Genomic DNA, 14,924 nt, shown 5'->3' with positions numbered 1-14,924 from the left:
TCCTCTTGGAACAGAAAATAATACTTAATATTTACAGTACTTTTCATTCACAGAGCTGCAAGCATTCCACACAGATGGGTAGGCATCATTATCCTTATTTTACAGATGAACTCACTGAGACAAAGATTAAGTGATGTGCCTAAAGTCACATAGCAAGTCATTGGCAGAGCAGAAGAAAGGACTCGTGTCTCCTGACTCATTCATGTGCCTTATCAATTAGACCTCAGCAGAAAAATCTCATATAATACTTCTGACTTTCACAGTTCCTAGAACCCTCTATTTCCTTTCCAGCTGTTTACAGGAACGTCAGGAAAAGTAGGGCTCCTCAAGAACGCTCCTTATGTATTTACCTAAGGGTTGATTCTGTAGCATGTGCAGCTGTTGTAGTAATAACTGGCGACTGAGCTCTTGTGGCTGAGACTGTTGCTATTACAGCGGGAGGGATAGTGCTTGAAGTTGTCACAGGAGGACGAGACTGTAAAAACAAAATAATAAAAATCACGAGGATGCAATTCAAATAGCAGCTGGGAAATACAAAGCCAATTTTCCTGGATCTCAGCATAAAATCCTGGCAGTCTACAGGTCTTTCATGAACACTTAAGTAGTTCTGGTCTTGTTTTCAGTACAGAAGCATCAGAGGTAAATAATGATCAAAAGCTGTTACAAAAGACCAGATATGTATGGAAACAGTTCAGTGATGCAGAGCTCCCATACGCAATTAGAAAATGTTCAATATTGACAAATTTCATTCATGACTACCAAACATAATCTGCTATGCACTTATGTAAATATGGATATATTTGGATGTGACTATGCACGCACCCTCTCACCATCTCATTTTATCTACTATATATTTGAGTGTGTGTGTCTGTGAGTGAGTGAGTCTCTTTCTCCATCCGTTTGTTCAAAAACTCCTCTTAAATGGTAAAAGCTAGGACCACCACATTTGGGCTTCCTTTTATCCTAACTTAAAGCAAGGTAAGCAATACCCCTATGCATACTGGGATGCATAAACCATACAGAAAAGAGACAGAATCACCAGGCAGGTAAAAGGGGCAGGCTGGGGAGCATGGCCCCCGTTCCAGAACTGCCCCAGCCCCAGGCTCCCAATAGGGAGGGCGGAGGATACTGAAGCTTGCCCCCTCTTCCCCAATTCATATACCAACATTGCTAGATGTTCCCCTTCATCAGTGAGCAAGGGGAAAATGCAGTTTGCCCCATTTCTCAATCTGGCTGGGAAGCGCAGGGGGCAGGCGAACCTAGACCTGCCCCAGCTGGGGGACACGCACCCCTCCCCAGCTGTGCACACTGGAGCTGCAGTGGCTAGAGAGAGGCACTTCTCACCTGCCCCCAGCTTGCTGTGATGAAACAGGGCTGGGGTGGTCTTCTCTCCCCGTGGCAGCCCGCACACTGAACCCCTCATTCCCAGCTGCACCCTTCATCCCCACCCTAGATCAATGATTTAAATGAAGTTTAATTAAATTAAGGCATCAAACACTACTGGGTAAATCTTCTAGTATATGTCCAGAAGATCATATTGGTCAATCTAATTTAAAGTTTGAGTATAAAACAGCAGCACAAACTCAAGCTTTTGAACTGAACTTATGGAAGTTTAATTCCTCCAGATCTTAAGCAGTTTGTAGACAGTTTAGAAATCTGCTCAATTAGCCTACCCTGTAAAGTTTTCCGGCATGATGCTGTTAATGCCAGCTTCATAAGGGTCTAGGGTGTCTAAGTAACAATAATTGAAGGGATAGTTGCCAATGCCTACAGCCCAGTAAATAAAAAGCTTCTAATGTTCTGAGTGGATTTTCCCCAAAAGTCTGAACAATAGTTAAACAAGCAGTAATATAACGTCTATACTACAGCATGACTGCTGCTTACCTGGATTGGTTGATGAATGATGTGCTGAACAGCTGGCTGAGCTGTAGCTGCATTTGGCAACTGTGAAGCTGGCCTCAAAACTGTGGTTACTTTAGAGCTGGACATCACAGCAGCTGCTGCTGCACCTGGGCAACAAATCACATGTATTATTCAAAATGACACAACTACCAACATCGAGAGAGGCGTATAAAATTAAGAAAGCTGTAGAGGAGTTTCTCAACTAAGGGCTGGGAGGAAGCTGATGGGTACAGAGGGAGCACAGTTTGGCAGAGACATCTCTTCAAGGATTTATTAAAAGGGGATTCTCTAGATCCTAGTGAAGTCGAGAGGACAGAAGCTGATAAACTACAGCTAGGAACTGAAGAGAAACAGTCAAATGAAAAAAAAAGTCTCAGTAAATTTCATCCCTTGAAGCAGACAATTAAATGTGGACAAATTTTACACAGATGCTACAAGTCTAAATACAAAGATGGGTGAACTTGAGTGACTGGTACTGGATAAAGATATTAATATAATAGGCATCACAGAAACTTGGTGAAACAATGATAATCAATAGGACATGGTAACATCAGGATAAAAACAATACATAGGAAAGACAAAAGTGGGTTGTATTGCTGGGGGAGTGCTCCGCATGTGACAGAAAGCGTAGAGTCAAACACAGAAAAAGTCTTAAAGCGAATCAAAAAATACCACAGAATCTCTACTTATAGGAATCACATACTTGAATAAGAGCATAGCACTAGGAATGCACTACTGACCATCTAACCAAGATTGTGACAGTGAATGAGAAATACTCAGGGAGATTAGAGAAGATACAAAAACAGAAAACTAAAAAAAATAATGGAGGATTTTAACTATTCCCATATTGACTGGGTAAATGTCATTTCACGATGGGATGCAGAGATAAAATTTCTAGCCACCGTTAATGACTGCTTCTTGGAGAAACCAGTCCTGGAATCCACAAGAGGAGAGGCAATTCTTGATTTTATGCAGTCAATTCTTGATATTATGCAGTCAAATCATTTGATGGGATAGAAATATACAATTTCTTCAGATTTTGCTCAATAAATTATTCACTATAGGTAGTACTGTAACAGGAATAAAATATGAACAAGATGTTGGAAACAGATAGTCAGAAAATAAAATTATTAAGTGAAAATACCAAGAGCAATTTATGTTAAAGTGGGTTCCCCACAAGGCTGAAGTAAACACAATGACAAAAATGGGTACATACATATTCTTTCCCGTGGGCTGTAAAGACTGCAAATAGAGCACACTCTTTCCTATCTAGTTTAGTGAAGGAGTTTTGCACATGCATATGTTACATGCACAGAGGATCACTAAAAGTGCAGCATGCCCAGAGTGAATGTTCTTTAGATGTGTATACATGTTAGCGAACAAAAATCAGTACTGGAATTGTAAAACAGTATTTGTAATTAGCTTAAAGTAAGTTTTAGATTACTGTATTGAGCAACTGCATAATATTGTGACCCAAACATACCGACGCTCTATGCAATTACAGAAGAGAGGGAGATGGACACAAAAACTGGTAGATTTTTTTTGTTGTATCTGTCTGATTTTACCCAAGACTGGAAGCCCAATTCATAGACCTTAAGGATAAGCCTACTATCAGAACCTGACAGACTGAAATTCTCTCTCAAAGAGCTCTCACACTAGCTGACCTAGTCTCTTGTCTTAAAGAACAATAGCCAAAATCACGGGCGAAGAGACAAAAGCCTGCACAGCTAGAACAAAGAGCTCAGAACAAGTGCAAATGTGTACCACTCAATACAGTAATAGGCCTTTACTATAGAATAGGAATGTTATTGCGATAGCTATACAGGAGGAAACTACATGAATAAGCAACCAGGAACAAAGCAGTGAATCAGCCATGATATCTTGCATGAGAGGCCTATCTAAACTAGGCCATCTAAAATACCCCACTGTTTTGCCAGCACATTGTTAAAACAGAAGTAGTGCTGGCAACTGCCAGCATATTAAGCACTCTCATGTAGAACTGCATTAGGCAGTTTTAGGTAACATAATATTTTTATTTAAAATGCCAGCAGCTACCTGGAGCCCTGTCCACACTAGCATTATTCCTGCTTGAGTGGCACCTACATTAACAATAATGGGAAATTTTAGGGGAAAAAAGAAACTTGTGCAGATGTAGATTTCCCAAGGAAGTGTGAAAAAGTCATTTTTATATCTCATGCTGACTTCACCTCGGGGTAAGTGAGAAGCTCCAATGTGTAAAGGGGGACCAGGAGCACTACTTCGGATGATAGACATCTGAACATTTGCTGCCATTATATGGTGTAAATTACTGGGATGTCCCTGAAGGAAAAAAAAAAGAGAATTCCGTGAGAAATTTTGCTCAGAAAGATCACATTTTATAGGTAATTGCCCATGTAAAAATGTCAAAGGCAGCAACAAACCACATTTAACAGTTTTGTGAAAATACTGCATGCAGAGGCATTACAAATGAGAGGAAGGTACAGATGAACATATCTGTAGAGTAAAGCTGCAGCCTTCTTCCATTTTCAGTGGAAACTCTCAAACAAGTCTACTTAAGCAAGCATGTGTCAGTCACCAATAGCTCTTCCTTCCCAAGTCTTTCCCATTTCAATTGAGTAGGTGGTATTTCTGCACCTGGTGATCTCTAAACAGTTCATATCACCCCATTCAACAGAATCAACAGAAATATCAGATACCAGGAAGAACTGTAGCATATTAAATTAAATCCCTGTATTTCACTTATAACAGCCTTTTCCAGGCATATTTAAGAATGTCACATAAAAAGAAATAATTGGTATGAATTCCCAGAAAGTAGAAAGACCAGCCCTAAAAATTAATATACAGTACTTGCTAATCACTTACAAATAAAGTTTAGTAGATATTACACTTTCATTACATTATGTTTCATAATACACTTAATGTTAATCTCACGGTATTTTGCTTGCTAATGCTGAGTATTGGTTTTGTCAAAAGAACTTTGAAATGCAGAATCAGGGGTGGAGTTTTGGAATTAATTCCTTGACAAGCACTCACAAAGTCGTGCCAGTGCTCAGAGCTTTCAGAGTTCTCCACTACTGGTTGGTGTGGGAGAGAACTGGGAGTATAAAAAAGCAGAACGAGTCAAAACTAGCTGCTTATCAATACATCAACTGGACTTTCTCTGAGTAGAGCTACACAACAAGGTGATTAAAAAACGAAGCAAACAAAAAGATAGCATTCCTTTCCACTAGTACATTTGTTGATGGAGAAGCATCAGTAAGAAAGAAATTCAATACAGGCAGTCCCCGAGTTACGCGGATCTGACTTACGTCGGATCCGTAGTTACGAATGGGGATTTCTCGCCCCGGAGAACTAGAGCAGCGGGACGCCTGGTCCCGCCGCCCGCCTTCTCCGGGGCGAGAAAAGCTGCAGACCAGGGAGACACTGAACAAAGCGGCGGAGCGCCGGGGGCCGGACCGCGCCGCTTCCAGCTGATCTGGAAGCGGCGCGGGTCCAGCCGGGTGCTCCGCCGCTCTGCGCAGCGTCTCCCTGGTCTGCAGACCACGGAGACGCTGAACAGAGCGGCGGAGGACCGGGGGCCGGACCCGCAGCGCTGATCTGGAAGCGCCACGGTTCGGCCCGGGTCCTCCGCAGCTTTGCCCCACGTCTCCCTGGTCTGCTGGGGGGGATGCAGCTAGTGCCCCCGCTAGTGCCCCCCCCAGCAGACCAGGGAGACGTGGAGCAAAGCCGGGGGCCTGTGGTAGAGCAGGTGGGGCATTGCCAGTTGGTCCCGCAGCACCGCTTCTTGGCGCTACTGGACCAACCCGGCAGCACCCCAGCTGCTCTGCCCCAGGCGTCCTGATTCAGCTGCTGATCAGTTTCAGCTGTGGCTGAATCAGGATGCCTGGGGCAGAGCAGCTGGGGTGCTACTGGGTTGGTCCAGTAGCTCCGAGGAGCAGCCGCGCTACTGGACCAAGCCAGCAGCACCCGAGCTGCTCTGCCCCAGGCGTCCCAAAGTCAGCCGCTGCTGAAACTGACCAGCAGCTGACTACAGGAAGCCCAAGGCAGAGTTGCTCTGCCCTGGGCTTCCTGGAATCAGCTGCTGATCAGTTTCAGCAGCAGCTGACTTGGGGACGCCTGGTGTTCTTATCTTGAATCTGTATGTAAGTGGAACTGGTGTCCAGATTCAGCGGCTGTTGAAACTGATCAGTTTCAGCAGCGGCTGATGCCAGTTCCGACTTACATACAGATTCAACTTAAGAACAAACCTACAGTCCCTATCTTGTACGTAACCCGGGGACTGCCTGTACTCATTATTTCCGACTGCTTACAGGTAATACACTGCCACCTTACATGTTGTCAAAAGAATTCTCAAAACTAGTAGCTTTCTAAAAAAATAAAATGATAGCTTCATTTTTGCAGAAGAAGGGATTATGCTTTGTTCTGAAGAATAAGCCAGAAACAGCATATTTTTACAGATTTATTGGCCCTATTAGAGGGAGCAACACAGATGTAACCATCATCTGTCCAGGTTTTTAATGGATGGGACTCTACAGCTCTTGCTTCATCTCCCTACTCAGTTGCATTTTTCTTATACATTGGCAGGGATGTCTGCTCCCATCTCTACACTCTCTTGATGGTTACTAATACTTTGGGGAAGGGATCCCTGCTCTACTTATGGTTTCTGGACAGAGGAACTATCAATCAACATCCCACTTTATTATATAGCGAGAGAAGGAAAAAGGAAACCTGTTGTCCACTGATTGTTGCCACAGGAATAGCTGAGGCCTGTGGGATACTGCTTTCCATGGTTACAGTAACCTGTCCAGGAACCTTGGTGGGAGCTGACATTGTAGAGGGGGGAGCAGGAGCAATTGGCCGGCTGGGCATGGTTGGCTTCATAGGAGGCTACAAGAAACAAGAAAGATAGTGACAATTCAATACAAGGAAATAGAGATCTTTCCTCAAAAATCACAATTTGGCAAGGTTTGCCTCAATAGTGCTCAGAGGATGTGTGCGCTTTTGGGGGGGAAGGGAAAAAGCAGGGACCTCTGATGAGAGAAACTGGAAGAAAGCACCTCTTTCGGTTAGCAGACATCACTTACAACAGAATTCAAATCGCATTTAAACACTCTGGGAGATATCAGAGAATAAATAAATATCACAAATATGGACAAAATGCCAAACAATAAAGACATTCATTTCTGGATTTGCTTTTTTTAAAAACGTTCATCTCCCATTGCCCTTCCCTTCTTAGCCTTTAGCTTTTCTACACAATTCCTCTTTTGACAATTAGAACTAAGATAATGTTTTAGCTGAAAAAAAGGGTTAGCTGAAAAAAAGAGAAAATGGCTGTAATCAACCCTTTGTTCAAGATGCAGATATCCTTTACAGAGACCTGTCTACTTCTCTCCTCTTAACCCCATCCTCACAAAGAGGATTCTGTCCAGCTACAGAAATTGCCTAGTTTGTGCATGAGTCTCCATTACTTAATTTTCATGCTTTATTTATATGTACAAGCACATATCTTATTGACATTCTTTTCTATCTGTTCCAGGAATGAATTTGGGGGGGGAGGAGTTACAAAATTGATTTAGATCATCCTTAATCTAAGAAATAAAGTAAGTTGAAAGGCCACAGAATGCTGCCTCAGGGCTACAAGGTTCCCATCTGTCATCTGGAGTAGCGGCACCACACAGAAGCGGCACCTATTCACAGGAGACGAGCACAGAAAAGAGCTGAATAAATAAATAAAGCAATTTATAGAAAAAAAAACAGCTTAGCCAAGAGGAGGTAAATAAAATACAACTGAAATTAACCTGGAGCAATGTGATCACACCTGGAAAATATTAACCCCTTTAGTGGCTTATTTTCATTATCAACTCAGTCATGAGCCACTTCATTACCTTCATAAGTCCCTCTGAAAAGGAAAGTGGCACTGCTGGAGTCAGATGTGCTGGTGGAGCTGTCACTGTAACGGCAGCACCAGATTGGACAGGATGGTGTTGTGTCAACATCTGAACCTGTGGGTAAGGCCGAACAACCACCGGTTCCTGTTTCTCTTCACGAGACTGTAGAGAGCCACTGGGGCCCATGTGCTCTCTGGGACCAATTTCTGACTCTCGATTAGATTCATCACTCACTGGTGAGGAAAGAAAAAAGGAACTCTAAGGAAAAGGATACAAATGGAAAAGAAGTATGCACTCATTGCCAACAAGCCCTCAAATTGAGTGCAAAATGTACACATACAAAGGCAGTTTGTTTAAAACCTCCTGCACAAGAGACATTACTAATCCTGGTATAATATAAACCTGCTTGAAAAACAAAAGTCTCCAGAAGTCATTAATCCTCTTGCAAAGTGTGCTCTGTATTCCTCTTTGAGCCGTAAGGATTATCTCCACACATCATGGTCTAACACAAGTCACTGACAAGACACAATCATCCTTCTTAAAATAAACCTCTAACTGTAGCCTCTTTTTAATCTAATTCATAGTAACAAAATAAACTGATTGAGACCATCCGATCCAACAATGACTAAGGCCTCATGGCATGTATGCAATTTTTTTTTTATTAAATAATTCACTAAATGCAAGACTGTCTAACTACTTTCTCCAATTAAAAATAAAAATAAATCATCAAAGCAAAATCTACAAAAACAGAACACAAGCTGCCCCATTGGACAGTGATAATTAGACTAAAATTGGAATTTCTACCTTATTTCCACCTCATAAATTCTTAAGAGCACAGGAAGCTCAGCTGTAAACTGTGTTTTAAACACGATTATTAGGGCAATCAAAACCTACCTAGAATTTGTTTTATACTTACTTCTCTCAGAATCTCCTACCATAATTATGAATTTGAATTCTAAAAACATGCTTCCTTCCATCTTACTCTATAAGATCATATTGACTTACTGCTGGAGGCATCAGTAATGTGGCAACTCACTACTCAGGCCCTGATCCTGCAATGAGCTCCAGGTCCCCGGGGCAGGCATCTGGTAGCACAGATCTCATTGCAGAATTGGGACCTAAGACATCAAACACCAATCAAGAGTTATGGAGATAATGAAACAGTAACAGGTATTTCTAACACGGGCTTGAAAATGATCAGATACATACCCTCATTTAGCAATTAATTAAAGGAATATTGACAAACCATTTTAATCCACTTTCTGACAATATCCCTTTAATACATCAGCTAATCATGCACTTCTATTTATAGGTGAACACAGCCTATGTTCATGGGTGTATGGTTTGTTCTGAAGCCACTCCCTAGTTTCCACCTACCTGTGATGTCTTTGCAATTCTCCCCTCCCCAACAGAAAGGCCAATTAATATCTTGTACAACAACTATACTTTACTTTTTAGATGATTTCTAAACAGTCAAAATGTTTTTGCTAACATTGTTTTTCTAAGGCAACTTGAATATTCCCCGCCCACACTTATCCGGTACAACATGTGGGGTGTGAAAAAAGAGCTTACTACAATTCTTCAAATTAACATACCTATTTATATCAGCATTTGAGTCATGTCTGTCTTGGATGTGTTTAAACATCCAATCATCTTAATACAGTTCTGCAGAGCATGCAGCAAACGGTCTCAAACTTCCTCAGAATGAAATTGTTTTGGTAGGAAAAATGAATCTTCCATAGCTGTTTTACCTGTGGTTGTTGGGTTTATCAGCCCTGTAGATCCACTGTTTGAAATTGGGGGTGGTGCTTGTCCTAGTCCTGCAGGAGGAGCTCCAGAACGGGGAAACTGCTGAGAACTCATTTCCACCTGCGCAATGTGATGAAAATTGTAAGCAACATAATCCTGGCAATATGTTCAGCCTAAAACGCTCACACTTGAAGAGATGTGATCGCTCTCCTATCATGCAGGGAATGAGGTGACAATTTGTAACATAGCCCCATGGAACAAGGGGCATGCATTTTAATGGGAAAAGCTGGTTTGAAAGCAGACACGTTATCGCTTGGTAAAGGAAGGTGGAAAGCAGGGCCCAACGCTCCCACAGTCTGATACCCGGCAGGGCGGTGCTGCTCTGGGTTGTGGATGACAGAGACCAGACGTGGAAGGGAGAGGGATGTTTCTTCAGGGCGCACTGCAGGGACCAGGGCAGCGCGCTAGGCACGGCACAGCATCACCCTGAGGCTGTGCCACAGCAACTAGACCGCCTCCTGCAATGGGCACCAGCTCCTCAGGTATCCCCCCCCCCCCCCCCGCTCGCGCGCGAAGTACCCACTTCCCCCCCCCTCGCACCAAGAGCCCCATAAACCGGCTACTAGCCCCTTCGCTGATTGGGTGGCATAAAGGAGACTACGTCATAACCCTGTACCAATCCAAGGTCAAGCTGGGCCACGAGCCAATCGAACGCAGATTTAGGCTCGTGCGCTCAACCAATCGAGAGCCCAGCCCACTAGTGACCTCATGAGAGAGCTAGCCAATAGGATAAGAACGCACTGGCCAATAGGGAGCAATTGTCCACGCCAAGTCCCAACCCCTCTCGCTGTGAGGGACGCGCAGAGCCCGGATGTTCACAAGCAATAAAGCGCAACGGCCACCAACAAGCCATTGGCACCCCTGGGGCGGCTGGAAGAAGCGCCCCGCCCCCGGAGAAGTAGCCCCTCGCTCCTAGCCCTTGAGAAACCACCGTCGGGTTTCCTCCCCTCCGTCCAGCCTCCCGCGATCCTCTGCCGCCGGGTCTGATCCGGAGCCCGCCTCCGAGACCCCCCCTTTTTCGCCCGCCCAAGCGGCACGCGGAGCCGTCCCTGACCTGGGCTACCTGCTGTCCCGCGCGCGCGCTGGGGCCTCGCGCAGCCGCCTGCGAATCCGTTTCTCCCGCTGACACCAATGCTCGGACTCAAGCTCTCTCCTTCCACCGCCGCAGCCACCCTCCGCCTGATTGGCTCCGGTTGGTGCCGCCCACAACGCGTGACCCCGCCCAATCTGGGTTGAAACGGCGGCATCGAAAGGGCTTCTGGGAAAAGTAGTTTAACCCGAGAGCGCCTCAGGGATAATCTCGCCGGCACGCGGAAGAAGGCGGGGCCAGACCTTGAGCAGCGATTGGCCAAGACAGCCGCGATTCTGGGCCTAAAGGGAAATATCATGCGGATCGGGAGGAAGAGGAGAACAAGGTAATCTCGCGAGATCGGGGTTGGGGGGCGGAGTTTAGCGTGGCAGGGTTCGTGTGTCGCTGAGCCTGTTGCTCTGGCCTGCAGCTCGAGCGCGTGCGGCGTCTCCCCCGGCGGCACGAGCGGCGAGCTCTTGCTCTGCCCGGCCGGTGCAGCGAGCAGAACGCTACTCCACATTTGCGAGTTTGGGTGCACTGAGCGTGCGCACCGGAACTGAGCAAACTCAGTAGCCTTGCTGGAGCCGCTGCCCTCTCTGCCCCCAGGGCTTGTAGGATTTGCGCCCTCCTCTTTGGAGGGGTGTAAAATGATTATGGGGGGCGAATTTCAACGGGGTGTGGGTCATGGTCTGATCAGGGGGCAAAAATTTACTGGCTGGGGGGATCAAGCTGCTTTTTTTAGCGGCAGAAGAGGAGCGAAATTTGAAAAATCGGGGGTGGGGGGTGGTAGCCGTGGTTAAGCCCGGGCGGGGGAACAGTGCCAGACCCTGTGCGTGGACAAAACCCCCATTTCGGGAGGGGGAGAGGTAGGAACAGTCACCCTGCGGGACGAGCCAGCTGATGTCCTTGTAAATATCGTTTTGCCAGGGGTGCAAAGTCTTTTTTTTTCTTTCTTTCTTTTCCCTGGATGCTGCCTGTCAGCCCCGAGGGGAGAGGGGGGGGGCTCCTGGGCTTGAGTTCTTAAAGGCACCGGCTTCCCAATTCCTAGATGGTCAATGCTTCCTCTGTATGTGTACAAGTGTGAAATATTCTACAGACAGTTCCTGTCTCAAACTCTGCCTCTTGCTTTTGGAGTATTTAATAGTTTTCTCTTAGTTTCTATGTCTATCTGAAGTCACTGCCTCTCCTTTCTCGTGGACTGTGCTGATGTGCTAAAGTCCCTCCCATCCACACCCTCTCCTGTACTGCAATCCCCTGACCCATGGCAGAGCCCACACCCGTCCCCCAAACTCCCCCTAGCATGCACCCCTCCTGCACCCAAACTCCATCCCAGATCCTGAGCACCAAACATGGCCAAGTATCGGAGGAATCACAAAAGTTTCACTTGGCCATGTTGGCGAGGAGTCCTGTGGCACCTTATAAATGAACTGAAGATAGTGCCACAGGACTCCTCAACGATTTTTCAGATTGAGGCTAACACGGCTACCCCTTGGATACTTGGCCATGTTTGGTGCTCAGGATCTGGGATGGAGTTTGAGTGCAGGAGGAGTGCATTTCTCATGTGGAATTTCAGATCAATCAGATTCTGAAGCCAGTGCTGCTAACATCCTCATTCTTCAGTATCTTACCAATGATAGTAATGATCCTATTGACATCCAAAACACTAAAACTGCCTAGCTGCTTTGTGACCTCCATCAAGGAAAAACATTCCCTTTGCTCACACCTCTGTTTGTTACAAGTATTCTCCTATCACTAGTCTTTCTAAGCCTTGGTGAAACTTTTGTTCATTGTGGGTTTTATACTGGAGAAGCTTCATTGAGAGAGCAACACCATCTCCTTTCTGATCGTTTTGTGGCTTCTGCTGTGCTTTCCTTCAACCATCTGGACACACAGATACCTTCACCATCTGGGAACCCTGATCAGTGTACAGTTCTGCGGTGTGGTGAGTTCCCTCTCTTTCTCATTCCCCCACCTCAAACTACCTCTGTAAGCATAGTGGGTGCAGTGTGGCATTGCTGTTAAACACAGCATGCAGAGTCCATGATGTGTCACACTGAGTGATGATTACACAATACTCTGAGTTGTTCTGTGTTAGTGGGTGGCAGTGTCTGTTTCAAAGTTTGGAATATAACAACCTTGAGTAACCTAGTTCCTGCAATAGAGCTACAGTGTGGTGGTGAATTATCAACGTTGAAAAATATGTTCCCTATGAGACCATAAGTAACTACAAGCAGGACAATGATATAATTGCTAAGCTCACCCCATTCCTATATCTGTAACAGGGACCAATTCTGTGCACAACCTCAGAGCCATTACAGTGATATACAATTTACTCGATAATCTAGTTACAATATATTAATTTTAACAATTAAAATTTCTGTTAAATGATTGTTTAATTGCAGTACTGAGTATCAAGTGATACTCATATGTATATGTTCTAGGTGTTTCTTTTAATTCACATCCTTAATACTTTTTCCACAGTATCTGTTCCTCATATATTTTCAACAAGCAAAAAGTTTCTTGTACTACACACATCATTATGGAAGGTACGTTTACTTGTCCAATATGCATAAAAAAGTGTTTTATTGTGCATTCATTTGCTTTATGAACCATGAGTTTTAGGAGTTAGGAGGCAGCAGTCACTAGGGTAGCTACTGGAGCAATGGGAGGAGACATGGAAGCAGAGGGGAAAAAGTTGAAGTTTATAATACATGCATTACTAACAGGGAGGATATTTTATTAATAACGTATTAGCAATTACTGTTCTTATTATTAGTCGGAATTTATTAACTTGGGGTGGCCAGTCCCTTTTTTGTCTGTCAAGTAGTGTTTTCAATTATTTGTCAAGCAATGACTATAATCAAGGATCTAGGTGATATCAATCTCAAAAAACATTAGATCATCATTGATGGAATACATCCTTCTTTGGTAACACATACATTCAGGAGAATTATGCATGTTCCTTAAATTAATTTGTCTGTTGTCACTGGCTTGACAATCAGGCCTTGTTAATATTGTTTTACGTTGCTTATATGTACGCAATGTAGATCTCATATTTTCTACTTGAACTGACTGTTATATGGATTGCTTTTCCCATTTTCCAATTCACTAGCTGTTTCCTGTTCTGAACAATTCTCAGGGAAATGTTTTGAGGACAACATTAAAAATGTTTTGGCATACATAACGAGTAACACATATCCTGAAGGAATGAATAAGGCTGGACGATTGAACCTTCGAAGATTTGCTAGTAGATTCTCTTTGGAAGGCAAGGAATCCTTTTTTTTAATAGAATAATCACATTACAATGGATGATACATGCTGTACAGGATTGTACTGCTGTCCCAACACTGGGATTATTTGGAATGTTTACCTTACCTTCACTGTTACTGTGATTGTCAGCATTACCTTCATTCACAGTTCATTTAAAAATTATATTGCTATCTATGCATACATGAAAAATATTGGTCAGTTACCTTATAAATTAGTAAGAATTATAATTCTTTGAAAATTAAAATTATCACTGTTCTTCATGTCTTATGAATATTCTCCTTTGTGATGCAAAGCACCAACAGCAGTCACTATCTGGTCAGTGAGCAATGATTTCTAATTTACAAAACAAATAAATAATCATAATCATACACTGAAAGTCACACCTTGTACTCCCACAATTACGAAGTATACAGTGTATAGATTTCCTTGCTATGTGTGTCTTGTATAATTTTTCAATACCAATGAGTGAACAGGAAATGAGATACAGGGGAAGATGCTTAACAGAGATGTAACATTGGTTGTTGCAGCAGGCAATCACCTTACTCATCCTCTTTGATCCATGTTCTATATTCAACAGATGGCACATTGTACCATTCAGCCAAAGGAAGAAAGGTTATCGTTGTGCATACCATGAAAGAAGCACGGACACTTTTTGAACGGTATCATGACAGTTTCATGGGTGGACATGAAGGAATATTCAAAACTAGGAATATCATGACTTCAAAATACTATTGGCCAGGGATGACGAGAGACATTGTCGATTGGGTATGTAAAGATTTGACAGTAATTCAGGAAGAAAGACATTGACTATTGAAATACAATTTCATGATTTATAAAATTAAGAAAATATATATTCGCTGTGGAAAGGTGAACTCTGTTCCCTTGGAGTACTAATGATCTAAGGAAAAAGTAATGTGATCGTGTTCTTCAATCTAAACTAGATTGTGCGATGTCCGACTTGCCAGAAACAGGGAAAGAAGTTACAT

General features: G+C 43.7%; 1 protein-coding gene across 6 annotated transcripts in view; it reads right to left on the bottom strand.

The window, feature by feature from the left end:
- Nucleotides 1–10,830, bottom strand: part of SAP130 (Sin3A associated protein 130) — a 31,253-nt gene extending 20,423 nt beyond the window's left edge. For 2 of the 6 annotated variants that reach the window (XM_075938353.2, XM_075938354.2), the window contains exons 1-7: nucleotides 10,654–10,830; nucleotides 9,542–9,659; nucleotides 7,788–8,023; nucleotides 6,631–6,789; nucleotides 4,110–4,221; nucleotides 1,885–2,009; nucleotides 351–475 (exon numbers count right to left, since the gene is read on the bottom strand). In XM_075938353.2, coding sequence (XP_075794468.1) covers nucleotides 351–475; nucleotides 1,885–2,009; nucleotides 4,110–4,221; nucleotides 6,631–6,789; nucleotides 7,788–8,023; nucleotides 9,542–9,653 — 869 coding nt within the window. In that variant the 5' untranslated portion in view covers nucleotides 9,654–9,659; nucleotides 10,654–10,830. Of the gene's footprint in view, nucleotides 1–350; nucleotides 476–1,884; nucleotides 2,010–4,109; nucleotides 4,222–6,630; nucleotides 6,790–7,787; nucleotides 8,024–8,795; nucleotides 8,909–9,541; nucleotides 9,666–10,653 lie in introns of those variants that run through there. The other 4 variants (XM_075938350.2, XM_075938352.2, XM_075938351.2 and 1 more) reach the window with 3 other exon arrangements.
- Between the last annotated feature and the right edge of the window lie 4,094 nt (nucleotides 10,831–14,924).

This window comes from Pelodiscus sinensis, chromosome 10, assembly GCF_052426305.1.
Source record: "Pelodiscus sinensis isolate ZL-2025 chromosome 10, ASM5242630v1, whole genome shotgun sequence".
NCBI classification, from domain to species: Eukaryota; Metazoa; Chordata; order Testudines; family Trionychidae; genus Pelodiscus; species Pelodiscus sinensis.
The sequence above is the reverse complement of the archived record's forward strand: the minus strand, read 5'-3'. Positions and strand labels throughout refer to the sequence as shown.